Source organism: Syzygium oleosum, unplaced genomic scaffold (assembly GCF_021117445.2).
Source record: "Syzygium oleosum isolate NSW1041296 unplaced genomic scaffold, Sole_v2.1 Sole_v2.54, whole genome shotgun sequence".
Taxonomy (NCBI): Eukaryota; Viridiplantae; Streptophyta; class Magnoliopsida; order Myrtales; family Myrtaceae; genus Syzygium; species Syzygium oleosum.
The window spans coordinates 1,105,118-1,132,435 of record NW_026607538.1 but is presented as its reverse complement, the minus strand read 5'-3'; the positions used below and the strand labels follow the sequence as shown (position 1 = coordinate 1,132,435).

Below are 27,318 nucleotides of genomic sequence, written 5' to 3'. Positions count from 1 at the left end.
CTTCCTAAGAAACTCCATAGAAGCCCCCAAATATCCCCTCGAAATTAACTCCAAAAGCCCACTAAATTCCAAGTACCCCAAATTAACCCCTAAAAGGCGAAATAACCCCTAATTGAAATAGTCCTCGAATTAACCCTTTTTATCTTGAAATTACCATGAGCTTGAAATCACTTGCAAATGACCAATTTAGTCCTAAACCTTTTGACAATTTTTTAATGTAGACATTTCGGTCAATATTGATGGGAAATTGCTGACGTAGTGGTTTAATCAGCTAGCCGTCCTACGTAGCATGGTCGGTGCTGACGTAGATGATTTTGTAATTTTTAAAAAAGTTTTCTTAATATTTTTATTTTTTCCTTTTCTCTTCCTTTGTTTTATATTTTTTTCTTATTTTCTTGTATCCCTCCACCAGTTATTGTGGCCTCAACGATGGCCAGTGGAGGTTGCTGGCCACTGGTGAGGGCGTGGTGGCCCTTGCCCAGTCGATGTGGCCGTCGAGGGCTTCTCAGCCCTTGCTTGTGGCTGGTGACCCTATCGGGCATCGCCAAGCCCCTGTGACCGATGAAGGGAAATAGAAAAAAAAAAAGAAAATGAAAAAAGTAAAAAAGAAGAAATTTTTTTTAAAAAATCGTAAAATCGTCTATGTCAACATCAGTTGTGCCATATAAGGCAGTCAGCATCCACCCTAGCGATTTTTGACCAAAATTGACTCAAAGGACTACATTAAAAAAATAACAAAAGGTTTAGGATTAAATTTGTCAAATTGAAAAGTTTACAACTAAATTAACTGCTGTAAAATAGGTTTATAACTTTTAGACAATTATCCTACGAGAAGACCCTTTTGTCATATTTAAATCTCTTACAGACAATAGCTATTAATTCCAGATATAGAGATGCTGTACGGCTAATTTCGTATCGAGCATATTAGATTTAATTCGTTTATCTCATGATCTCTTTAAAGACACTTCGAGAAGATGCTGTGATTTGAACTCGGAATATGTAATATTTCGGTTGACCGTTTGATCGCCCCATCAATCACCGGGAGATCCTTAAAACCTAATGTTCAATGAACAGTGCCACTACACATGTTCTAGCAAAAAAAAGGAAAGATGACTTTAAAAAAGAATAGTTTATGATAGTCCATTGAATAAAGAACTGGCCACTTGATGACGGAAGGCATCACCCAAGTTACGATGCCGTGATCTGCGAGACCTATGCATGCTTCGACAGATGGTACATCGTCTTTGATGTTTTGAGGTAAACAAAGGAAGAGGAAACTCGTGAAATAAGGTCGCACCATCGAACTGTCACATTAAAGAAGTGCACAAGAGTTGCTGCGTCATCGTATATATGCGTAGGAGTCACGTAGCTCTGTCCGTATCAGGACGAAAGTCAAAGTACTGTCTTTGGTCCAGCTCCAAACAACTATAGTCATGTCGGGGGATTGGCTGATTGATCACGAGCGTCCTGTATGAACCCTAGCATTAGACAGAAATCACTTTTAAAACAGATCAGATCCAGCTTCTCGTACTTTTCTCTCCCATCCCATTAAACAAAATCTGAACCCACATGCGCTGGCATGTTCTTCGCTCAGTCATGGACAAGACCCGCTTTTTCTTGATTAACGAAGAACATAAGCCATGTGACGCGACTGCGATCAATGTGTGGACCTAAAATCTCTCATCTTTTTTCGTAACCTAGGCCTTAGTGGAGAGCTACTACTACTACTACTCCTGTGAACTCTTTTGTTGGATGGTGTCTACGACCTCAGCTGTGACACATTTTTTTTTAATTTGCTGCTTGACCGCCACTTTCATTGTACTATATGTGCAAAAACAATGCAAGAGATTTGCCTGATTCTAATCAACGTCGATGACGATGTGGGTTCCACGTGAAATCCACATTATTCCCATTAAAATTGATAAGTATGACTGCCCATGATTCATGCGCTCGGGTCCGTATTAGTTTTCTCCTCAAAAGCGAGAGAAGCTTAGTGATAAGTGGAGGATGCACCAGATTAACCATATTCAAATGAGGTGGTTTCGATAAGTGAAAGAGGACCATACCAAGTTTAAAGGACATTATGTATGGGAGAGGAAAGAGGAAGGGAACAAAGTTAAAAATTTATTTCAGGTATCCATCTCCAAGCGAATGTCTCTCTGCATTATTTGCATGTGCAGAGCTTCAGAAGTGACACTGACTCATCACACCCCCAAGAACCATTTTCATCTCTCAGACACCATGTGATTGCTGAGAAAATATTGGCTAGGATTGCTCTCTCTCTCTCTCTCTCTCTCTCTCTCTCTCTCTCTCTCTTGTATGGTTGTGGGCAATGGGCATTATATAATCTTTCACCAGTCCCCACCTCTTGATTCATCTGACAACCGTTCATTGACTTTGGCAACACTGCCTTTTGACCTTCTCCATACCGGAAACCCCACATGATCTCTTCAAAGATACGTCTGTTTCTGTCGGTCTTCTGTGCTTTTTACTCAACTTGAGCCGCGGCCCACTGCAGGTTGATGAATCACCATTGGCACCTGCTCATCTTTGTCTTTGCTCATCCATCAGGAATCTTGCTCTGGTAAATCTCAGAGCACATACCCCCTTTTGTCATCAGTTTCACATTTATGGTTTGGGTCAGAGGCTGTTTTGTATTTGTATACAAAGAATGCCTGCCACTACGTCGTCGTCATGCGCGATGCCCGATGCCTACCGTTTTGAATTTCACGCAGGACTTCAGTCCAATCACCTTGGATTCTTTTCAATGGTAATTAACTATATATTGCAGAACCATGTGAACATTTAGCAACCATGATTTTATATACAAGCAAGCAGTTAAACCAGTCATTTGAATTATGTTTCTTTATCTGCACGAACATTATAAATTAAGAAATTGTGACGTGATGACGTTATAAAACCAGGCAGATCAATACATAAGCAATAAATCACAGATCAGATTTATGTTATTCCTTTGACATTTGCTCTCTCCACTTGTACAACAGAAAACTTTTGTGTAGTGCAAGCAGTATGGTGGAGATTGTGATTGCACACTCAAGTTACTTAAACATTATCGATATATCTCAAGCCCTAACGACACTTAATAATCTCAAAAGACAAGTCCCTCAAAAGAATTCTCAAGATATGTCACTCCACTCTCACGAAAAACTCTTACGAGACTCTTGACGGTCTAATCGAAGTGTAATCACGCTCTATCTCCTCATTTTGTTGACCTAATTAAGACACTTAGATATATAGGATAACACAAGGTTCAACACTTATTTCCAATGCCTGATTAGACTTGCTTGGGTGCCTGTTGAAACTAAGGAAGAAAAACATGCCTCCATGGCCACTGTATACTTGTCGTGGGTGGCCGACATCGATATCCCTTGAACCTTCTCACGAACATCTTCCGAGACTTATCCTTCCTCCGGCCATTACACACGGCCAAGTTCGAGTAAGATCTTGGTCAACCGAGCTCAAACGCGAAATATAATCTCTTCAGCTTTAATGCAATGTCAACCATGTTTAAGAGTCTTGCATTCCATAGTCATAGTTTGTGAATAACATATGGTGCACCTAATACAAGATAGGTCAGCAACCAACCCACTTCTAGGCCGATTTTGCTGTTTGTGAAAGGTAGATCCTCTTAATATTTCTGCATATGATTGTCAATCGTTGAGGTTGTCTTATCTACTAGAAACAAGGTGTCAGTATCTAATTTGGTACAATCATAATACAACAGATTACAACGAACAATATTGATTGGGGGAGGCTATAGAGCATCTTCGATGGGTACCTAACAATCATCCATCACATCGACATTTATATTCCCACATAACTCATTATCAAGAATATTCTTCCCACCAGATTGTCAAATGGGTGTGATGAGACAAAATGAAAATGCCTCTCCCACTAATAAAAGAAATGTCAAGGACTTTTTAGAAAATTTATTCCGAGTTTCAAATTTGTGTCGAGAGATTATTCCCTTCCATCAATTGAGATTAGCCATACATTGGACTCATTCTCCATTGTCGAAACCATTTTCTAAGATAGTGTCTTCACAAAGAAGCTAGCCAATACCATTATTATAGATTCTTCAACCATTGTGGTGCATTACTAAGAAGAATATACGAATACGATATACCTATTAGGGTTCCGATTGATGTCCATTGACTTACAGAAATAACGGGATACTTCAAAATTTTGCAATATTTATGCCTAAAATAAGCTTTCCGTCACCAAAAAAAATTAACACTAGAGAGATCTAATGCCACAATGTTCAGTAAAAGGCTGCAAGCTACTAATGCGACTGTTGTTGATTCCTATTTTACCATCAACCATCATTCAGCTAACTACGAACCTTTCTCGGAAAAAGGATCAATAAACCTAGTTTCTAAAGTTTGACTCCAGTTTGACCAGGGAAAAATACTGCGAATCAACATGATTTAACTTGCCGCTCTGTGGTCCAACTTTCTCATCTTTCTTTAATAGTTTTCTTGGTCTTTCGGGTGGGGGTTAATCATATAAATTACTCTGATTAGACCAAGATCCGTACATTCTTTAATGCCAAAGTCACATGTCGATGTTGCAACTATGTCTTTTCAAGTGATACGCACGACACTTCTTGGCTTTGCATGAAAACCAACGTCCAAAAAAACTTCATGCTTTTAGACTTTGGCTACTGACTATAACCCCTCTTCTAGCTGGTTTTATAATACTGAAAGCAAAGTTGAAACCCGAAAAAAAAAAGATGCAGCAAGAACTGACCGTATTCAAATCCCGAACAGAAAATAAAGAAAATGATTTGAATATTTATCGAATGAATCAAAAGTTTCACCGACCCTTGACCGTGTGGTAGTATATACTATATATGCACCACATATATGCAGAGACCTTGCTTCTCTCTTCCCATTCATACGCACACTCTCTCTTTCTCGCTTAAGCTTCATAGAAACTGTGAGCAGAGAGAGAGAGAGAGAGCAAAAATGAGGCCAAAGAGCATGTCCACAGCCAAAAGCACAGGCGGTGAGGATAAGAGCACTGCCACGACAACCGCCATGGGCGGTGTTTCAGTTTCGAGGAGTACTGCTGCTGTATCTTTATCACTATCATCATCATCTTGTGCTACTAGTACTAGCGACGTACCGTCGACGCGGCCAAGCTGTTGTTGCCTCACGAGGCTTGTGGTGAAGCTGAAGAAGTGGAACAAGATGTTGCTGCGTCACAACAATAAGAACAGACAGAGCTCGTTCCAGTGCTTGTATGATCCGCTGAGCTATTCTCTCAACTTTGATGGGAGTGGCAAGGGGAGCGTGTTGGATCAGGAGGATGAAGACTACTATCGGTTCTACGCTTTTTCGTCGAGGTTCGCAATGGCCAACTTGAGAAGTATTGCTGCATACCCGAGACCGGTTGCCATTTCTCACTAGTCTAGACTCTCAAAGATCCAAGTTTTGTTATAAGCCTTTCCGCTTTTTTGTTTTCTTGTATTCCCGTTTACGTTTTCTGGCCATGTTTGTATTTTGACAGTGCAATGGTCAATGACTAGTTAGAAAAGAGACTGTTTATCTTAATTTTCCTTTATGATTGAAAAAGATTGCTAAGATCTATACATGCTCACGACGGTATAATATGTGCATTGACGCATCATCGATTGGACATTCGATCGGGAGTGCTAATCAGAAGCCGTTGTATAGGTTGTAAGATCACCATTGTATGTTCTAACTAAATGGGAAATTTTGTTGAATCACCTACGAACAAAGTCTACACCTTTACCATTTTTTCTTATGATCCCTGCGTGGAGCGGACTGTCGGTCTGAAATGAAAATTGATTCCTTGATGAGACGAGGGTTATTCTCATCGCGTGGGATCTGCTATGGGATTGGAGATTGGGTCTTTAAATTGATATAAGATGGCACGGAAGGAGAAAACACTAGGCAAGAGAAGAAAAAAAAGATAAAATGCACCAGTTGACTTGATCTAAGAGTGATGTAAGTGTACAGAGCCACTCTGCAACCTCACTCTGGCTAAATGCCTGCACTAATCAGAGCTCTTTCCTCGGGTCTCATTAGAACTACAAACTTACCGGTAACAGTTTGATGAAGAACTCGCCTCGTCTTTATGCTAATCTAGCACCTGCAACATTTGAGTAATATGACGAATGTACCGCGATAAACACTATATTTTCATTTTCTATAACAAAAGCTTTACACAGAGATGTCCTAATTTGGCTAATCGGTCCCTATCTTTGCGGTTTCATCACTCTCCGTCACTGCTCAAAGTCTACAAGAAAAGAATTCATGCCACCGTCTGCAAAGCACCCTAACACTTCCAGTCCCATGAAAGAATTGTGATATCCATATTTAGTCACTCTCCTGCCCTGAACACTTATGGATCATTGTCACTCTCAGGATGATCTGAAACAGTCTCCTCAGACGAGACTTCCTCTGCATCAAGATGATCAGTCCGAGAAGGACGCAACCAAGTCTCACCAAAAGAATTCCCACTTTCAGGTTGGTCTGACTTCTGGGGATCTCCAAGCCCATCAACAGGATGTGATTGCTCCTCGCCTCCAGCATGATTTGGTTCAGAATCGCCCGTAGGGTCGATACTGCGTTTCAATGAGGACACATCACTTCCAGGAAGATCTAAGCTTTTCGCAGGCAGAAAAAGGGCAAGCTGTTGACCCGGACCAATGCTGGACGCAACCAACTGAAGTACTTCAGACGATGGGGACGGTTCTGCATTCATTTTCTCCTGAGAAGGTTGATGCATCGCTGAGGTTGATGTGTTAAGTGGAGCCTCCTTCCGAGCAAGACCTGGCATTGTGGCCACCGATGGTGGAAATGCATCAAGCTCAGGGACCAGAGGTATAGAACTCGAAGCTGCATCATCACCCAAGAAATTTTGCGGAGGGAGTTGCCTGCTCCCCTGGATTTCCGCCTGGATGGACCTCAATTGATCTGACTTCTTTTTCTTTTTAAGAACGAGTCTTGGATCCTTAGGTCGAGAAGGAGGTGGGCCAGGTATCACAAAAGGAGGAATAGTAGGCTTATCTTCCCCATATAACAGTCTAACTGATTGAGCTATTGCAGAAACAGTGGGCGGTAGCTCAGGATCTGGTGGTGGCAGAGGAGCAGTCACAGCTTCTCGGAGCCAATGGGGTAAATTTTTCTTAGAAGCACCATCATCTATTACTTCTTTCCCCTTAGAACGGAAGTGATGATTTATAAGCTTATCAGGGTCAGGCAACAACACCGTACTGCTTGATTCACCCCCATAATTATTTCGCAATTCGGGTAACATATTCAGAGGTCTACCCAGGAGACCAGGCACCTTGGCATACGCATTCTGCTCATCATCCCTTGGCTGGAAGCTGCTTGAGCCAACCACACCTGCAGAACCCATGTTGCCGGAGCCAAAGCAGTTTGGTACAAATAGCTTCTCAAAAGGCATGTTCAGTGAAGTCCCAGGCAAATCAGAAGGCCCACCATAAAAACGGCGAAAAAAAGTCTCCCTAAGTTTTTCAGGGTTATTATAAGGTAGAAGAGGTGTAAAGTGTTCATTTTGAAGACTCAGTTGATCAGAAGCACCAAAGGGAGGCAAAGTAGGACCCACCTCGCTAAAACCCAACTTCATGTCGGTCAAATGCGACTGAAACTTTGGAGGCATAGCAAGTTTACTTCCCTGCAAGGCCCTCGTCATCATCCCATCCGTGAATCCTGGAAATGATGAGGATTTTACAGGTTTCAATGGTCTAGTGGGCTTTGGCATGGGGAGAGATGATCCATCAAAAAGCTTGACTTGCTCCTCTTCCCATCTAGTTGACAAATCTTCTGGAGTTCTGTTCTTTGAGAACCTCAGCCTAGGGTCTCTGAGCATGGAATCCCAATTCCCACGTCCATGTCTCCGGACACCAATCCAAAGGAAATCAAGTTCATCCTCCGACCAGCCATCAACTCTGGACTTCTTTCTATGCAGGTTACTAGACCCAGACCCAGTTCTCAACATGATATTTTCAAGCACCTTTCTATGGTTTTCCGGAATCGATGAGAATGTAGGCATATGATTCAACCCCAAAGAGGGTGCCATTTCTCTCTCTCGCTGATGACTATATCTAGCCACATCCTGTGGAGGAAATTTGAAATGTGGCAGCGGGGGAATTGGTGGGAAATCTTGGATAGACTCACGCCCAGCTTCAACCCTACTTCCCAGTGATAAGGTTGGCAAGAAGTCATGCTGTGGAAGTACACCTTTAGCTGGAACTGGGAATCTGGGCATCAGCTTCTCCTCCATGTATTTAGGTGTCATCATCATATCCCGAAAATCAGAGGAATTGACCCCAGTGTTTTCCAGCCGACCAGAGTCATGGAGGGGTGCTGGAGGATACTGCAAGCAAACAAGCACTAAAATCAAATGCTATGGACAGAAAGGGCAAGAAAGATGTGAACTAATTTGCATGTGCGAGAAGAGGAGGGGGGAAGGACAGAATAGGGGTGACGGGAGGCTGTACAAGGTAAAATGAGTCGATTACTCAAAATTCCACTCACAGGATGCAGTTGTGAAACTTCTCCAGGGCCATCAGGCACCTTTAATTTGTCCAGTGTTGGTTCCATACCCTTCAGATGTGTACCCATCAAATTACCAGAGAATGGAGCTAGACTGAACGGGAATTCCAGACCAACCGGTCTACTTTGTCTAATATTTGGTCGCGAAGAATTCCTACGTGATGACTCGACCTGATTAGCATTTGGTGCACAGAGTCCCAGAACTGGTAACAATCTGTCAGACTCAGAGCTTGGATAGACTGTGCCTTCATGTTGGTGGAGTGGAAGAATGTCTGGAGGGCGGCTTAAAGGACTAATGGAAAGATCTGAATGAACATTTGTTTTTTGACTTGGGTGCTCAGCTTTTGTACCATCTGATTTGTCATTGTCCAAGTCAATTACCGAGAAAGTACCCTTGCTGGTTTGAACAAAACCAGCTACTTCACTACCATTTTGAACATCAGGTGGAAATTGAATTGTTCCCTCAGGTCCCGACGGCCCCCCACTGGGCTGAGATTCTTCAATTTGATTCCTTCTAGCAAGGCGTTCCTTTTGTCTAGCACGGAGCTTAGCACTGCATTAAAAGAATTTATAAGTTCCAATTTTTCCATTCACAACTATAAACAACAAAGCCAAGTAGTAATTAGCATTGACATCCCTTTCATCAACTGACTTAGCAGCAGAAAACTTACACGCTGAGAAAAAACATAGAAAATTGTGTCGCTTACAATTTTTCCTTTAGAGCGCGTCCAGCAGGCGTATATTCTCGTTCTGGCTCTTGCTCAGGCACCCGTTCCTCTTCGTCACCACTCTGCTTTATGTTTCAAAGGTAAACCAACAAACAATGAAATTATGACGCTATATAAGTGCAAGTCAATGCATGAATGAAAACCTCGGCACCAGTAAGATCAGGAACAAATTTGATTTTGTTGCCCATAAATGGATCAAATAGCTTAATATACTCGGTGAAAACCTCAAGATAGAGATCAGTATCCTACCTTCAAGGATGTTAGCGATTCAAGCTAAAAGCGACATTAGGACAAGATGAAGAGAAAAAATATATCTTTTAACAGAAATTTGAAAGCAAACTCATGCATGCACAAAAGATATGGAGGAAAAGCTGTATGTTCAATGCATGAGTCCTCCTCTGACATACTCATCTAACTTCATCTTACCAGTTACATTTACATGAAAAATAGCAACTTAATGGGACAATGCACTGCTTCCAGCCATAACTAATTCATCATATGAGATGCAAAGATTGGTCATCTCAAGATACTTTGAGGAGATTTGGTCCAGTAGGATTCACAGCACGCCCACGGAGTAGACATCTTAAAAAGGTATATTAATGGCAAAAAAAGACAATAAACTGTGGAGTTCATCTTCCAGTTAACCATCTGAAGAACACGTACTGTGATAATATTTCAAGATCACAAAAGAGGGAGAGAGAGAAAACACACAAAAAGCATACATCTTTACGCAATAAACTTAGAATGCAAAGACTACATGGAGGTTCTATTTATAAAGCGTAGAGCGATCAGCTTAATATCTCTATATATCTTATTTAAAATATCTAAACTTATCTAATAACCATAGATATCTACCTATTACATAAATTTAACATTACTAGACATTCTTCAACTTATTGCACGTGGAAGAATCTTGGTGTCATCCTACAAGAACTACACATCCTCTTAGATTTAAGGTTCTAAAGTTTCCAGGCCTAACAGGATAGGAGAAGGCAATTCAGATAAAATACCTCGTTGGCGATTTCACTTGGATGTGCTGCATAAGCTTCTCTGTAAGAAACAGCTTTTCTGACACGCTTCCCCCGACCAAGAGCTGCTTCCTCCTCACTTTGATATTTCTCCCATCTACAAAACACAAGTGATCATGAAAGCATTTAGAGCAAGATTCTTAAAAGATGGAGACCCATATTTTTTCCTTATTCTAGTTACAGAACAGTCATTTTGATAAAGGATTTATTCCTTCTACCAAAGAAAAGGAGAAAGAATCCATTCCTTATTTTTCCAAATGATAAGTATTAATAATCTAGCATTCAATAACTAGGGGGTTAATTCTTCAGAGCAATTAAAAGGGTAACGGCTGTCACCTCAGCTATCAACACCCGTTTCAAGCCATTCCCATCACCATGACAAAGTTTAGTGACATCACAGAGATAATGCAGTTGCAGAGTGCAAAGATCAGGTTATAATTGACATAATGTGCGTACAGGACATACTATAAGAAAAAGATTCAAAGTGCAGAAGGTCACAAGAGCATCGTGGTTTTCACATCGATGACAATCCTTTAGTCAAATGCATGACATCCAAACACTAAAGAATGATCACTTAATCACCAATTACAACTTCACAGAGAGTAAGAATAATTAATTATTCCCAGTAACTGAAGAAACGCCCATATCAGAAGGATGAAGACATAAACCATGAGACAGAAGCAATAGCTGATTGAAGGGAGCTCAAAGAAGTCAAAGACCTCTACGAGACAAGGGAAGAGATGCCTCAATTTCATTTGTTGCTTCACCTGGTCCAAACATTTTGGCTACCAGATATATACATTCCTATCTAATTAAAAAGAAAAAAAGATATTCTGTCCCAACGAAAAAAAGAAAAGCTCAATAATCATGCCACCATTCTGTGAAGAATTAGACAATAGAAGAGGCAAGAAAGAGTGGGGAAGGAAGGAAAAAAATTGAAAATTAACCCTGTATTACCTCACTCGGAGAAGTCTGTCCCATTCATTTTCTTCAGGAACACTGACAACACTATCCTCTTTCTTCACAGAGTTTGCAACACATACATCCTCGCTCAAAACAGGAGGTGATTCCCCTCCCCCACGCTCTTCCATTAGCTCATCGTTCCATTCAAGGGACTGATATAGAAACATGGAGAAAATTATCTCGACGGATTACACAATTGAGCTAAAACTCCATTAAACTTATTGAAGTAAAAATACATCCAAAGATCACACTGATCAAGACAAACTTCATCAATGCTGTGAACTACAGTACCTGAAAGTTCACCACAACTACTTAAGATGCATAAGCAATGTTAAAGTAATGACAGACACAACACTTAAAAATAGCCAAGTCATTGAAATCCTTCAAATTCAAGCCCGCTTTTTGGACAATCATAAATCTGCCAAATTATGTCAGGAGTAACATTTTTTGTTGCAGATTCTAAATGGAGTTATTTATCATTCCCGCTTATGTTTAAATCAAATCACAAACTACGCAATTATGCTTTAAATCAACTTCTTACCTACTAGAAGATTTGCACTACAAATAAGTGAGAGATAGGCTCTCTTCCCCACCCAACCCCTCCCCAACCAACCAAAGAAAATAAAAGCCACTAGACCAAAGTTCTGCTCGAAGAGAAAATTGTGCTATTCTCCAAAAAGGTGTCACACGATAAGTTCTGAAACAGCAGAATTTAATTTACCAGTCATGACTTTTGAATGAAAAAGGTACATATAAGAATGAGTTCATAAATTTGCAACCAGTAAGGACATTGGCAGATAAGTGATCAAAACTCAAGCAATTAAGCAAAACACCCCACCTTCACTGAACCGAGCATATCGTTATCTCCATCTCCTTCAGCGCACTCGGTGGATCCATCCTGAAGATTTGAACGGTCAAGCAACTTCAGTATTGCATTATCATCCCATACAATCTTGTTACTGCCATCTGCACATTTATCCTTGTAAACATCTCCTAAACTACCAGCTCTCTTCCTATGCTTATGTTCCGCATCTAACATAGGCTCAGTTTTGCTGTTATCATTATCTGAAGACTCCTTGCCACCATTGGAAGAATCACCAAAAAGTTCTTCTGTACCCCATCGCAGTATATCTTCTACTTCCTTCTGAGATCCAGATTTGTTTACAAAAAGCTGATCGAGCATCAATTTCTTCTTGGCAAGCTGCAATATACGTTCTTCTACACTAGCTCGAACAACAAGCCTGTATACCAAAAGCCGATTTGACTGTCCAATCCGATGTGCACGGTTCATGGCTTGTATGTCAGCATGAGGATTAAAATCAGAATCATAGATAACTACCGTGTCGGCTGTGGCCAAATTGATTCCCAACCCACAAGAGCGAGTTGATAATAAGAATACAAACCGACTTTTATCTTGGTTAAAGCGAGCAATTGCCGCCTGGCGATCTGTGACAGCAACGGAACCATCCACTCTCTCATATGTCTTGGGACCAAACTCAATAGTTAAATAATCCTCAAGGATATCCAGAAGCTTAGTCATCTGTGAGAAAATCAGGACCCGATGACCTTCTTTGAAAAGAGTCTTGAGCATCGAATGCAGAAGAGTCAGTTTGGCTGAAGCTTTAATCCTCATCTCATGGAGGAACTCAACAGAACCAGAATCAGGCTCTGTACCAGGTATCAGATAGGGATGATTACATACTTTTCTTAACTGCATCACAATGTTCAACATTGACTGCTGTGCTACCCCTTTCCCAATATTCCTCAACACCTGGTAGTTCTTTGTTAAAATTGCACGATAGTATTCAGCTTGAATTGACGATAACTCGACGGGGACCACCCGTTCAGTTTTGGGGGGAATGTTCTGCATGGCATCCTTCTTAAGCCTTCTCAACATGTGCGGAGCAACAAGTTTCTTAAGTTCCTCAACTTTTTCTGCAGTTGTGAGGTCATTAAATTTCTCCTCAAATAAAGAAATGGAAGGAAATGAAGCTGGCTGTAAGAAACTCAGCAGGTTGTACATTTCACCCAGATTATTTTGAAGAGGTGTACCAGTCAATAGTACACGCTGTTGGAATGAAAATGTATTCAGCATAGTAAACAGCTTACTGCTTGAATTTTTCAGACGATGGCCCTCATCAACCACAAGTACTTCCCAAGGAACGCCACGCAAATGTGAATAATCAGCAAGAACCATTTCATAAGTAGTCAATAGTACATTGAATTTGTGGGAAACCGTTTTTCTATTGCCATCCATTGGATCACTAGCGTGCCATTCATGTTGACGAATAATTGTTCTTGCTTTTGCAGATCCATGATACTCCACAACATTCAAACCAGGAGCCCACAACGAAAACTCCGAAAGCCAGTTGGGCATGGTCGATAGTGGGACCAAAACCAAACACGGAAGAGAAGCTTTAAATTCACAATATAGCGATGAAATGAAAGCACATGCTGATACTGTTTTTCCGAGACCCATCTCATCTGCGAGTATAACATTTTTAGACTTATACCAGCATTTCCGCAACCAATTAAGTGCTTCAAGCTGGTGGGGGAATAATGAACCGCCCTTAAGTTCATTGGGTTGCTCTGTCAGAGTAATAACCTCACTTGAATGGCCAGTCCTCTCCCCAGGTGAATCATGCCTAGAAGAATCTTTCTCCAACGTCCGCTGTTCCAGCTGATTGAATACATCAATAAGATTTGAAGATTCTTTCAAAATAGGTTCATCTAGCTTCTCCCATGTGCATTCTTCATAAGCAAGCCCAGTCCACTTCACAAAAGCTTCACGGGTACCGTCTTTGGAAGTACGAAGAGCAATAATACGCTGCGGTTGTTTCCACCTCTCCTCACAAATGTTAATCACTGACGTACCATATTTTGCCTTATAGTTTTCCAGCTTTCTCCTAGCCAGAATTTTCAGCTGGGATTCAGGTAACCAACTATTATGAATATTTGACTTCCCAACCCACTTAACCAAAAACTCATATGATAGAGACTCTTGGTCGAAAGATGCACATTCAGCCAGTTCAGGCTCCTGATTTATGCTCTCAGGACTAAATCCCGTCCCTGCTTCTTCCTGCACTCCATTGTTGTTTTCTTCAACAGAGACTCGCATTTCGCCTGTTGTAGTAACTTCATCTTTGTCATTACTGTTCAGCTTTATAAAATTAACTGAATCTGCCATTACTCCATCGTCTGGTCCTTTCTCATCGTTTGTTGTCTTAGAAGATTCATCACAATCTTCAAACACATCGGTTTCAGAAGCTAAATGCTTTGTATCGCTCTTTAATGAATCCGTGCAACTGCTATTTTTACAGTCCTTGGTCAACGAACTCTCATGTACATTCAGATTGTGCAGTTTCACATCACTGTCAATGTCAATATCAGCCTGTTTGTCATCAACAAGGTCACCCCTGTCTCCAGCATCTAAGTCGATTTCGCCGGAAGTACTGTCTCGATGTCCGTCCTGCTTCTCTGGAACAAGCAAACCAACAGAATTAAGGATGTCTACAATACATACAGAAACTTAAAACAACGAACTTGCACCATTACCTCTAACACGACAACCCAAAACCCGATCAACCTGAAAAACAGATGGTGTTAAATGAATTACAGATGGATTATAAGATCGATCACCAGAATCAAACAACAAAGTCGGTCAAAAGTAGATTTACCTGCTGAAATTTACCGACGGTGCTGCTTATGCACACTGGTGTATTATTCACATGACGGTCTCTTTTCTTTGGCTTAACTGGTGGGCTTTTCAACTCCCCAGAAAGCTTCTGCACCAAAAAATCAATTTTAAATAAATCATCAAGCCTCGATCTTCATATTCCCTCAACATGAAATCACATCAGAACAGCAAATGAAGACAGTGCAGCAACAATAAAAAGGACTTTCCCTGTGCCATTGCATGTGGAAACCATCAACTTGGGACTAGCAACCAAAAGATATCCAGGGGATTCCAGATATCTTTAAGAGACAAACATGCCATGCAAGAGGACCAAACACCAAATGCGTCTCAATATATGGTAGAGGTAGAGGTAGAGGTAGAGGTAGAGGTAGAGGTAGAGGTAGAAGTAGAGGTTCATATCTTCGGATGCAAAGCACCAAAATTGTACGACTTATTTATTTGCTAAATGGAACTGAATGCCAGGAAGTATCTTATACAAGTTTGTTTGTAATATGTCAGTAATGAAAAGGCCAATGTAAAAGTATCTACCTTTTGTTTGGTTGGACCATGTGAACCTTCTTTTCCTCTGTTTTCTTCTATAGCAGACTGAGAACCCCTGTTTACAATTGTTCTCTTTCTTAATTGTGAATTACCTATTTCAGGTCTTGCAGCTTTCGTCTTCGATTTCTGTCTCTTAAAAGTAGCGATAATTTGCTTGCCGTCATCATTCCTGCTCTTAGAAGTAGCAATAGTTTGCTTTCCATTGTCAGTCCTGCGTTTCTTTCGAATATCATTTTTCTGCACGTGCTTTCTTTTCTTAACTCTCTCTTTCCTAGCACCGATTGCAAGAACAACTTGACTATCTGGACTGTTGAATCCATCAGAACATTCAGAATCCTTCTCTGAAGCTTCATCTTCTTGTTCTGAATTCACCAGTTGAGAATGAGATGAGGCAGGCGCGGAAGGAAAAGTTAACCTTCTGGTTGGAGGTGCTTTTGCTGGAGGTGCATCTACCTTCTGTTCATCATCATTTTTCTGAGAGGAAGAAATTCCATCTGTAGAACCAACCAGGGATGGGCAACCAGGCTTGATGGTGTCTGGGTCCTCCCCTGGGGACAGATCTGGTTTACCTTCCAACGGCTGAACTTCAGGTGTTACAACAGAATTCCCTCCACTCAAAGACCTCTTGCTTGGAAAATGGGAGCTACCAAGTATTCGAGATACATTTTCCGTGCTAGACAATGTCTTGGATCTTGACCCACTAATTTTCGTCCGAGCTCGCTTCAAACTGGAATCGAAATGGCTTATTGGCTCAACTGAATCATTTTTCGAGCGGCACTTAGGACATTGCCATTTCCCCAGTGGAATCCGCTGGAAATGGAAGCCATAAAATGAAGACAACTAAATTATCTCAATTCAAGTACGATTAGACAAATGACAGCAATCAAGGCAAGACCCCTCAAATAGCTATTGAAATACCTTGAGAGGAGGATCAAGGCACTCGAGATGATAGGTCCGGGGACAGCTATCACAACATAACAAGTCGCCTCCAACATCACAAATAACGCATTCGTAGTAATACTGCAAGACAAAATGTTACAAAAACCACCAGTTAGAGAACAGTAGATGGTCCTCAACAAGTCCTTAACATCAAAATGATACGATTCCTCAAAAACATCTAATTGACACAAAGAAGGATAAGATTTCATCCTGCAGACAAAATTTGTCTACGGTCACTGTTATGATTCAACAAGGGTTCAGTCTAAACATAAAGAAAAACTAGAAGGTGCATGACAACTTAAAAAACAGCATAGTTACGAATATACAGAAGTGGCATGTGATGCCAAACGAATTAACAATATATTACCCCATCAGTTCCTTTCTTCTTCGATGAAGACAAATCCAGAGAAATTTCAGATTTTAGCTTGTTCCTGGCAGAAGTAGTAGTATCCGGGAACTCCAAGGCTACCGAATTCTGCTCTTTACCATTAACCAAATCCAGTCCACATGGCAGCTTTCTTCGCTTGCGTTTCAAGACCCAGTTTTTGTTACTTATTTCATTCGTCAATGAACTGTCGTCCTTCATCTTCAAAATTCTTCCTCACATTTGCAGCTACCATGTGGCCTAAGCATGTCATGAATCAATTGAAAAGATAAGTGATACTTCAATGTGGCCAAAATCCTGTAAATGCAGCTGAAGTACATCAGAAAGAAAAGCAAGGTATGCTATAACAATGCAGGCAGTAATTAGAGATAATGGATCCTAAACCATGATCATGCATTACTTTAGTGTAAAAAACACATAGAGACACAGCCAAACTGACAGCAATGAATTCAGGGAGGAGAAAAGGAATACAGGGGATCAAGAGAATTCACAGATTGGACTGAAGGAATGGAGGCATTCAGTGTAAAACCAGGAACATAGTATAGTGTTCAAAAAGTTTTACAGAAACAGGAAAAAAAAATACTTTTAAGATGAGATGAGAAGTAGCATCAAAATTTACAAACAGGACTAAAACATAGAAATGCATAAAAAAAATTGCTTGGCCAAGAGAATGACAGGATATAATCTAATCTAATGATAATGAGAGGACGAGCGAAACAGAGTTCCCTGCACAAAAGATAAAAATACTGGCACAAGATGGGTATCAAGGACACATTATTCGGATGAAGACTACAACAAGATCTGTTCATTTCAAAAGCAACCATTTCAACCCAAGTCTGCCCATTGAAGATTTTCATCGTCCCGCTTATTATCAACTATCTATATACAAAACTTAAAGTTGGATAATCAACAACAAAACACTTCAGGGTGGGCACCAGCATTATATCTTGACTGAATCATCAAAATGTTAGATTGCATCGGGTCCAGTTCGGTAGCAATGCAATGCAATCCGTTTCTAGTAAATTCCCCAGTTACGACTAAAGTGACCGGAAGAGTACCACAGTCTCGCAACACCGCGATCAATAAGATTACACAGTAAACCTACCCACAAGCTAGACCTATTCACAAGTACCAGCAGTTATCAAGAGTAAACGAAGAATAAACATCACATGAGACGCACAAATCCGCCCACCAGATTGACAGAGCACAAGCAACCAAGCCCATTCAAACTCAAACCACATGTACCACTCCCACCAACTTGCCACCAACAAGACTCCCAAAACCCCCAATTGCACAACCACCAGAAATGACACAAACCCCCAACAGAACAACGCACAGAAAACACAATCCACCAGCAATCAAACACAGAGAAGCACAGAACAGAAGGAACAAACAAGCAATCCACACAAAGACAAGGGCTTCCACTAACAAAAGATCACAACCTCGAAATGGGCAGTGGCAGGACAGATACCTGAGCTCGGAAAGCCTTACCAGGGGATCAAAAGATACAGACAACAACAGCCCGGATTGAGAGATGCATGTCCAGGCAGACCCCAGACAGAGAGGTGGCTGATTGAGAAGATGGGTGTGTGAGATTTAGGGCATGGGGGGAGCAAAAGAGGGAGGCTGAGATACGAGGAAGAGAGAGAAATGACTTGGGTGGGCACAAACCACGAATAAATAGAGAGAGACGGAGAGAGAGAGAGAGAGAGAGAGGGGGGGGGGAGAAGGAGAGGGACTGCTTCTAGAGAGAGAAAATAAAGGCGCATACAAATACGGGTTCGCCGGGGTCAGAGGACGGGGTTACGCCCCGACAGGCATCGAACCGCGCCCCACCCACGACACACCCAATTTGTAGCTCCTCGAGTCGAGCCCTCCCTCGTACGAAAGAGACCTCCTTTGCCCGCGCCTCCCCCATCATCTCTCTCTCTCTCTCTCTCTCTCTCTAACCTCTCTCTTCGTTCGATGCACCTAACCAGTCGGGGCGCGCCACGTGGCGGCACGAGGACTCGCCCTCACCCCCTCCTCGGCCTTCGCTTGCTTCCCCTTCCTTCCTGGCGCACGCCCCCCCTCCCTCCTCCTCCTCCCCCGCCTTTTCCCCGCTCCTCCATCCCCCTCCTCTCCCTCCCTCTCTCTCTAGAGAGCGACAATGCGTCAGACATGGGTAGAGAGAGAAAGGGTTAGAGAGAGAGAGAGAGAGAGAGAGAGAAGGTGGGGGTGGTGTTCATGATGTTCGTCGATGTCGAGTGCTCCCAGGTTTTCGACGGCCCTTTTGCGTGCTCCCCCATTGCGCTCCTTTGTCTTCATCTTTTGCATTCCACGGCCTTTTTGTCCCACCCCCTTTTCCCCCCTTTTTCCTTTATTTCATTTCTTTGACTTTTCTTTTATCTCCCTCTCTCTCTCTCTCTCCCTCCCCTCTGAAGTGGAGAGAGTTTGGAGATTCATGGGGATCAAATCTCAAAGTGATTCCATGGGGGAAATATTGAATCACTCAGTTAATTGGATTCTTTACCATTCATCACCATGATCTTCTATCTTGTCTTTTTTTTACCTATTAGATTCCCGCGCACCCTCAACGACATTCTATAAATATACGCGATGGTACCGGTAATTTGAACCATGGAAATTTAGCCGGTGAAAAGCGCGGGGCGACATCTTACGGTCGGTGAAGTTTTTTCTAAAAGCGCGCCGAGATCTGTCGAGACGTGGATGTTCTATATATGGCATATTATTGAAGCTCGATTTCTTTAATTGACCATGAAATTATTGAGCATCGTACGATCAACGGCATTCCACAAATGAAAAAAAAAAACTATTATACCGGTAATTTGAATCCCGATATTCTATTTGCGAAACAAACGAGCAAAAGTTATTGGTGCGCTATCGTACGGTTATAACTCAAAACGCATCTGGAGATCTCTATCTCTCTCTCCAAGTACTGTTTACCGAAGGATTTATTCATATCTAGTCGGGAATTTTACTAAGGATAATAGTCCTGAATGTTGTCCAAATGCAATATTGTATAATCGATAACACTCGTATATTTTGATACTCGTTAATTATATTGAAATAAACTTTTTTTAATTTACTGATCAATACTAGATTCTGGTGATTTTCGATGTAACTACTAGCTTCGTCGAATAATTCAGCTAATTTCGCAACTGCAGCACCCATAATTTTCAATAGCTACGAGTTAAATTTAGATATCAACTTATCATCGATATATTTTTCTATAAGTGATCACCGATATTGAAATCTTGGAAATATTTAAAGAAGTTATAGAGTTAGATTCTTTGATTTTCAAGAAGCAATAATGTCTTTAGACAAGATCAACCAACTAGCAAGATATAAGAGCATACTTAGATTCTGTGCCTTGTGAAAATACTTTTGATCCTCATCACCCATTATTCATTGTTTCACCAGGCTTTTTCCCTATTTTTCTAACAAATGCTTGAAACTCTCCAGATTAAAGCCAGTGTGACAAGAGGAACAGAATTTCTGCAAATGCTTGAAGTTTGTCATTTTGCTGGTGGCATAGAGCGTCGACTTCTGATACTAAGAAGAAATGGCTTGAATGAAGAGAGGGCCTGTAAGCAGAGGATTGCATTGGAAAGTTGGTAGAGACAGTTAGACAACGTTGGAATCACAGATGATTACCTCATACTCATCTACTCTTTTTGCAGCTAAAACAGATAGACTATGTTGAAACAGTAAATACATTTGAACAGAAAAGGCTGAGGAAGAAGAAGAAGAAGAGTCGGCAGTATCGAGCATCATCGAATCCTCGACATCTTGAATAGCAAGGAACTAATTGGCATTAAGAAGATCAGTAATAGTATCACTAATCATGCAGACTTGATGCATTTCAACTAGAACGATTCACTCAGCACACAAAGGAACGATGAGAAACAGATTATACATAGAATACCTGGCCAACATTCAAAAGACTCTCATGAGGGACATTGAATATCGCACTGTTCTCTCGGCACATCTTCCTAAGCAATGCATACACGTAATTTATGGTTATCAGCTTAAAAAGGTTCGAGCCCCGCTGAGCCTTGACAACCGTGTTCCCCAGGATGTGCACGATGCCGGCTGCCCTACAGCAACTCAAGAATTCTATCTCGTTCAACTCATTCTGGCAATGGTTCCCCCGATTAGAAGTTGCGGAGCCCCGCGCATTGAGATGCACCGGAGATTCAACCGGCACGATAGACCCCACCGACGAGATCGTTAGATCCACGATGGAGGAGAGTGTTAGGCTATTGTTGTCGTCGTCGTTTGGGGGGCACTCTTCGGAGTTTGACTGTTGAGTTTGCTGACCACAAAAGCTGATCTCCGATTCGGAACACTCTTCCATTAAATACTCAACCCGGACAAACATGTGGAGGCTTTCAAAGAGCTTCTCCTCGAAGTCGTCGTCCTTCTTGTGAAGGTCTTTGTAGCCGTATCTTGCAACGCATCGAAACATGTGGAAGTTCTTCGGCCCGATGCGTCTTATGAGGAATCTTTCTTCTACAGGGACTGTATATACAGGAAGGTACTTCACACAGACGAAAATGACTACAGAATGAATTGCCGGCAAATTGGTGATGAAGTGAGAGAAGATAGGAGGCACCCCTCTGGCTAGCTCGGTGTACACAAGCCCTATGCCCGGGACACGGACAAGACCCAAACTGGGGCCTAATCCAAGAATGTACGCCATCGAGACTTTACTGTGCATTTCGAACTCGTAGCGCTTGACCGAACCATAATGCCAGGCATACATGATGATAAAGAAGGCCCCCGCAATCGCGAGTGGGACCCACCCGCCTTGATTCACTTTGAACAGCACGGCAGTGAAGTATGTGCCTTCCACGATCAGCGACAGCACGGTGAAGATGACCACCAGAATCCAGTGGCACCGCCACACAAGTATCATGATTAGTATCATGAGGAATGTCGTCACGAGCATGACTACCGCCACAGCTGTACCTGTTGATAAAGAGAATGAAAGTGAGTCGCCCTTCAGAAAAATTGAGAAAGCGGTTTCACTGCAAGAATGTTCTATCATCTCCTGCTTCATGTTCGTCATCCTAGTATTCACCTTTTTCAAAGTTGCTGGATAGAGAGTTCAGGTCAGCCATTTGTAGTAGTAGATGCTTATGCTTCAATTAGACTGGAAAGACAGAAGTAACGAACAACATACAATATTTCAAATTACCAGAAGCATTTCCAATTTGGGTTTGATTTTTAAATCCCGCCGTGACAGCTACGCAGAGAATCATGAGGACCCAATTGATGTCGGGGATATATATCTGCTGAAGGAACTTCTTGGACGTATGAACAACTTTGACTCTTGGAAAACAGCCGAGTGCAAGGGCCTGCTTGATTAATGAAAATGTGGCAGATATTGTGGCCTGACTTGCAACGATGGCGGCTGCTGTTGCAACGAGGAAGACCGGCCAGTATATGCTCTCTGCATATATCATAGGATGCTCAATTTAAATGAGTCTGAAAATATTCATGTTGAACATTGTGTATTTATTATTTCCACAAAATCTCGAAAAGCATTGAAACGGTTTTGCTGTAAGAATTTTGAAGATGTTCGAATGTATATATACTGGTGGCTCAAGGGTGACGGTATTGAGGGTCAAATCAACTACCCATGAAAGGGAAATTTCCTATTTAATGCTCCTGAATTTTCAATAAACAGCATTTTATTCTCATCCATTCTTCATAAATTGTGTCCTTAGTACGGCCACTTAATTGCCAGCTTTCCTAGAGAATGCACCATAATATTGAGCTAAAAATAAAGTAAACCTGGAATCGAGCGGTAGAATAAATCGACCACGTGATCGGGGTTTCTAATGAGAAACGCCGCTTGTCCACAATAAGCTAAAAGAAGGGCAGGAAACACGACCACAGTAAAAGCGATCTGTATGGATGACACTGGAAAGTGAGACAGATCGGCAAAAACAGCCTCCGTTCCTGTAGAAATTTCTACAGTGAGCAACTATTGGATCCTGAAGTCACCAGTTTTGCATGCATTAATGATGCATCTACAGGTCCCTACATTATAAAACATAACAATTGATGTCAAATTAATGAAAAAGACATTACCTGTTATGCTGAGCATTGTACCTCCAAGAGATGTCCAGCCGTTGATCCCTCCTTTCTTGAAATAGAGATAGATGTAAACAGGTGAAAAGGCTTTTAGAACATGGGTATCGTACTTCCAAATGTTAATGATGCCAATGCCGCCAATCAGAACAAACCAAAGAAACACGACTGGAGCACAAAGCCAAGCGATTCTGTCTGTACCATAGTGTTGTATGCTGAATAAACCAACCAAAATTATGACAGAAACAAGCACAACGACCTCTGCATAGAACAAACATGGATTAGCAACTTTAAGCCAGAGGGGAAAACGTTAACTGTGGTAGATGGAGAATCGACTTTATGGAAGAGTCCACTTCCAAGAACTTGGGTAATACCATCACTCATCTTGGGCTGATCTAACTTAATCCCACCGGCAGCCGAGAGAACTGCCAAAGTTAGGGAATATAAAAACATAAGACGGTTAGCCAGCTATAAAAGAAAATGTAAAGACACGTAGAAAAAAGTTCAACCTCAAATTAATGTAAGGTTAAATTAGAAATTAGTATACTGTTTAGACAGTTCTGAGGATGCGAACATCACAGAGATTAACCAGAGAAATGTTAGCAGACAGAACTTGAAAAGGCATACAATCCCAAATATTGATACTATCCTAGGAAAATTGCAACTTTCAATCAAGTCAAAACCAAGGTCTGAAGCCTTCAGGCACATCCTAGTTCTTGACTAGCAGAAGTCCGCTCTTTGGCTTTGCTATATGAATTTCAATGACACAATGCTTTTAAATGGTCATATATACGACTTTAATAACTGTCACTTATGGTCGCATTGCCTTGCAGAAACGTAGCATTTATTTGATATTTGTAGAAGTTTTTTGCGTTAACGATACTTCAACATATGCTAATGTAACCACCGCCCTCAGCGGCTACGCTGGCTTCGGGCTCCCCTCCCCCCACGAAGGGTAGGAGTTCGAATCCTAGTGCTGGCGTTAGGGATTCTTAAGCGTGACATCGTGGTGGTGGGTCCTGCGCTAGCGTCACCCCGAGTTTACCTCCTCGGCTGTCGGCCGTGCAGGGGGTTCCCGGGTTACCAAAAAAAAACATATGCTAATGTAGATACAACACCACATCCAGGAACAGATGCACATAAAAAATTAGATCGAAAGGCCTTAAGTTGTTTGGAAAGTTACCCGATATAGCTGGAGTGAGAATCCCATCTCCAATTACCATGCAAGATCCAATAATGACTAGAATGAGGAGGATGCTCTTTCGATACCGTCGCCCCTCCAACCATCTCTTTGTCTTCGCAGCAAATGAATGTTCAACGAATATAGAGCGACTGTAAGTCGTTAGCTCCTCGTCGGTCCGATCTTGGTTGGGAATAGTTTTGATATTTGCATGACGGCAAAGTAAGGAATAAAGAGCAAATGTTCCACCTGCAAATATGGCAGAGGCCTTGAAGGACTCAAAGGTTGCTTTAATGATAGCCCTCGCACAAAGAAGGAGATGGCACATAACATCAGGGTGACAGAGGAAAAAAACGCAAAAGAGGTTCATAAACAATCATTTTCTAGTGTGGTAGTAAACTTAGGATTACTCATATCCTAATCTACATGCATCTGCTGAGAGGGACTGAGAAAAAATCACTGATCACTCTGCAACCCTCCTTTTCTCCAAATAATTCAATTTATTTCTTGCGGTAATGACAAGAAGTTTACGGGTATAGTATATTTACCTTGGCCACTGTCATTGGCTCTTGAAACGATGAAAATGTACTTAATGAGCGGTATGAGCGTTAGGGAATATATAATCACTGATAAAGCTCCGATAACGTCCTCTGGATCATTAACGCCATTAGGGAAGGTATTGTAGAAAACGTACAAGGGAGATGTGCCCAAATCTCCAAAGACCACACCGAGGCTCTGGAAGGCAAGCCGTAGCAGCAGTAATGTGGAAATTTTCTGAGGGAGACAGAATAAAATTAGTAAAAAGAACTGATTCATTTACAGACCACTGATTGCTCTCCTTAGTGTCAGTTGTGGAACCAGAAACTGTATAATCAGGAGACACATCTCACGTCAAGCAATTAATATTGGAGTAGGCCATGTGAAGATTGATAATTACATCTTTACTTCATGCCCATATTTCATAGGGATAAAACGTTCCAACCTTCTCTCTCTGTGTGTTTCGCAGCTTTCCGGCCTCCTGATCCATTGGATTATCAATCGCGTGATCCAAAACCCATACGCTATTTGTCTTGTCCGTGCCATCGCTACTTTGTTCTCTTGAAACCATTTGCAAGAAACCCCCTCTTCGCGAAGTATCTTCCCTTGCGTCCCCTTCTGCTGTATAAGAATCTCCTACCTCATTCTCTGTCGTAAAACAGACACCTCATAAGCGAATGTGAGCATTCATGTCCAACATCTGGGAAGGGAATATATTATTAAATAGTAGTGAAAGACATTTGTAATCAAACCCCATCGAGACTTCTCAGAGAAAATGGCGGTATAACAAGAAGACATTAGTGACAATTCTCTATTCTTATTGGGCACAAGACAAATATTGAGATACTCAAGGACTAATCAGACTTGGCTTTTGTCACTCGACGGTATACCAAAAAGTACTATGCTATAATCTAGCACTTATCTATTATACCATCATGTACTTCTAAGAACCTCATCTGCAGCAACTTAATCGAGTTTTGGCAATATGCGAGTGTGCCATGCCATGCACGTTTTACATAATACGGTTCATAAACATGGTACGGCAGAAATTAAGTGGCTTTTTAGTGCTTAGAAACGGCAACTCACAGAGCACCATTTCAAGGTTGTGTGATCAACTTTATGAAGAAGATTGATGCCATTGACTGTGTTAGAACCCAGTAGAAAGATGTTCACATCAGAACCATAGAGCAAGCCATCAAAAGCGGCATCACAATTTACAGAGACACTTTCAATTCTTAAATGCAGGGTGCCAAGGATTGATACCTGAGATTGCTGGCAGATTAAGGGAGATGTTCCTTCAGCTTCAGCTTCTAATGGAACGACAACAAAGTTGATAAAGAGACAAGAGAAAAAGAGAATCTGCAATATGTCAAGGCAAAATGTATGAAAAAGATTGATTCAAAAGACAATGTGAACATCGATTTCAATGCATACGAATTTAAAAAGGCTTTCATGCAATTTGGGTTACGAGATTCAAGAGGGAAAAACTCAACCCCCTCTGAACCCGAAAACCCAAAATTCACCAAAAAAAAAAGAGGGGGAGAGAAAACCAGGAAGAAAAAGGACATATATCAGATTTTAATGGAATGTATCTCGAATCAGCAAAAGCTCACATCTCCAGCTTTGCGCTTCTCAAAGAAAGAGAGAGAGAATCACCATTTCCCGTCAAGAAAAAAAAAAGGGGTGCCCAGTCGCTTGCCAAATATAGCATTCGTCAAAAACTCGGATTTCAACAACTTGCTCATGTTCAGACCAATGAACTCGCGTTTCCAAATCGCAACTGTTTCAACGTGTCCCAGCTAAATATAACCAAACCCCATCAAGCTACAATCCAAACAAAACATACCCAAGAACTAGAAGAGCAACACAGCAAACCGAGTGCGCTTCAAAATCTGAACTTGAACAGACACAGCTCAAATGCAAGAACGAACCGAATGTGGGTGTGAGCAAACATGCCAATCCACAACAGAAGAACAGGGCTCTCTCGCATCAGTCATACCTCCTCCTATCAGACGAGAAGAACGCATGGCAAAGTCCGAGAGAAGTCGACATCAATGCTGGCCAGTCACTGTGCGGTGGAAATCATGGGGGTTATCTGTAATCATCGTCGTACTGTGCGAAAGATGGATGGAAACCGTCCGTCTCAGCCGCCAGAAGCAATCATGGCCGTCCAACTTTTCCACGGCCAGAGACAAAACACCATATCAACGTCACCGGGGACAGAACACCATCTCGAACGTGACCCCAGTGTTCCCCCGTTCACACCAGTTTTTCAATGAAAGGACGCAAAGTCTCGAGATTTTTTAATATGCAGTTGCTACGATTCTACACGAACATCAATCAAGCACGAGCTTTATCTAGTAATTTGTTTTTAATGATCATTTAAGCAAATCAGTTTTCAAGATAATGTTAGTATATCCATCTATTAATGTATTGAATTATGAATTTTGATGAATTCTCGTAAGAGTTTTAATAATGCAGGGATATACCCTTCATTCAAGAAAAACGAAAGTTAATATCAAGATTGTAAATCGGTACGAACGCCTTTTATGAAGCTTAAGATCGTGAACGTCGATCACCCCTCTTCGCTGTTCTCGCCGTAAAAAAGTAGACTCACTTTGATACACGAGAATATCGATTCGAAGGTCG

General features: G+C 41.5%; 3 protein-coding genes across 4 annotated transcripts; 1 reads left to right on the top strand and 2 right to left on the bottom strand.

The window, feature by feature from the left end:
• Window positions 1–4,887: 4,887 nt before the first annotated feature.
• On the top strand, window positions 4,888–5,610 carry LOC115686406 (uncharacterized). The gene has a single exon (XM_030611689.2). The coding sequence runs from the start codon at window positions 4,989–4,991 to the stop codon at window positions 5,430–5,432; it is 444 nt and encodes a 147-aa protein (XP_030467549.1). The 5' UTR covers window positions 4,888–4,988; the 3' UTR covers window positions 5,433–5,610.
• Window positions 5,611–6,166: 556 nt separating this feature from the next.
• LOC115686405 (protein CHROMATIN REMODELING 4) lies at window positions 6,167–18,548 on the bottom strand. The gene is made up of 12 exons (XM_030611685.2): window positions 18,342–18,548; window positions 16,833–17,090; window positions 16,445–16,546; window positions 15,515–16,336; window positions 14,967–15,074; window positions 14,845–14,875; window positions 12,128–14,766; window positions 11,284–11,441; window positions 10,309–10,423; window positions 9,278–9,363; window positions 8,553–9,123; window positions 6,167–8,391 (listed from the first exon to the last, which is right to left on the bottom strand). Exons 2-12 carry the CDS (start codon window positions 17,049–17,051, stop codon window positions 6,391–6,393), a joined length of 6,852 nt encoding a protein of 2,283 aa, XP_030467545.1. The 5' UTR covers window positions 17,052–17,090; window positions 18,342–18,548; the 3' UTR covers window positions 6,167–6,390.
• Window positions 18,549–20,683: 2,135 nt separating this feature from the next.
• Window positions 20,684–26,655, bottom strand: LOC115686383 (potassium transporter 10-like). Of its 2 annotated transcripts, XM_056307490.1 has the most exons (10): window positions 26,516–26,655; window positions 25,933–26,028; window positions 25,115–25,317; window positions 24,681–24,906; window positions 24,136–24,381; window positions 23,327–23,377; window positions 22,953–23,213; window positions 22,653–22,820; window positions 22,054–22,308; window positions 20,684–21,824 (listed from the first exon to the last, which is right to left on the bottom strand). In XM_056307490.1, the coding sequence occupies exons 3-10, from the start codon at window positions 25,238–25,240 to the stop codon at window positions 20,764–20,766; spliced, it is 2,394 nt and encodes a 797-aa protein (XP_056163465.1). In that variant the 5' UTR covers window positions 25,241–25,317; window positions 25,933–26,028; window positions 26,516–26,655; the 3' UTR covers window positions 20,684–20,763. The 2 variants fall into 2 exon arrangements, with proteins under 2 accessions (XP_056163465.1, XP_056163466.1); XM_056307491.1 differs by lacking the exon at window positions 22,653–22,820.
• Between the last annotated feature and the right edge of the window lie 663 nt (window positions 26,656–27,318).

Bases quoted from the DNA above. Each gene is read 5' to 3' on its own strand.
- LOC115686406 (XM_030611689.2), top strand. From the start codon at position 4,989: ATGAGGCCAAAGAGCATGTCCACAGCCAAAAGCACAGGCGGTGAGGAT.
- LOC115686405 (XM_030611685.2), bottom strand. From the start codon at position 17,051: ATGAAGGACGACAGTTCATTGACGAATGAAATAAGTAACAAAAACTGG. The intron at 11,442-12,127 runs GTGGGGTGTTTT...TTTCTATATCAG, and splicing joins ATATGCTCGGTTCAGTGAAG to TCCCTTGAATGGAACGATGA. The intron at 10,424-11,283 runs GTAATACAGGGT...TGTGTTTTGTAG, and splicing joins GACAGACTTCTCCGAGTGAG to ATGGGAGAAATATCAAAGTG.
- LOC115686383 (XM_056307490.1), bottom strand. From the start codon at position 25,240: ATGGTTTCAAGAGAACAAAGTAGCGATGGCACGGACAAGACAAATAGC. The intron at 22,309-22,652 runs GTTTACTTTATT...TGATATATGCAG, and splicing joins ATTCTACCGCTCGATTCCAG to AGAGCATATACTGGCCGGTC. The intron at 21,825-22,053 runs GTAATTTGAAAT...CTTTATCAACAG, and splicing joins CCAAATTGGAAATGCTTCTG to GTACAGCTGTGGCGGTAGTC.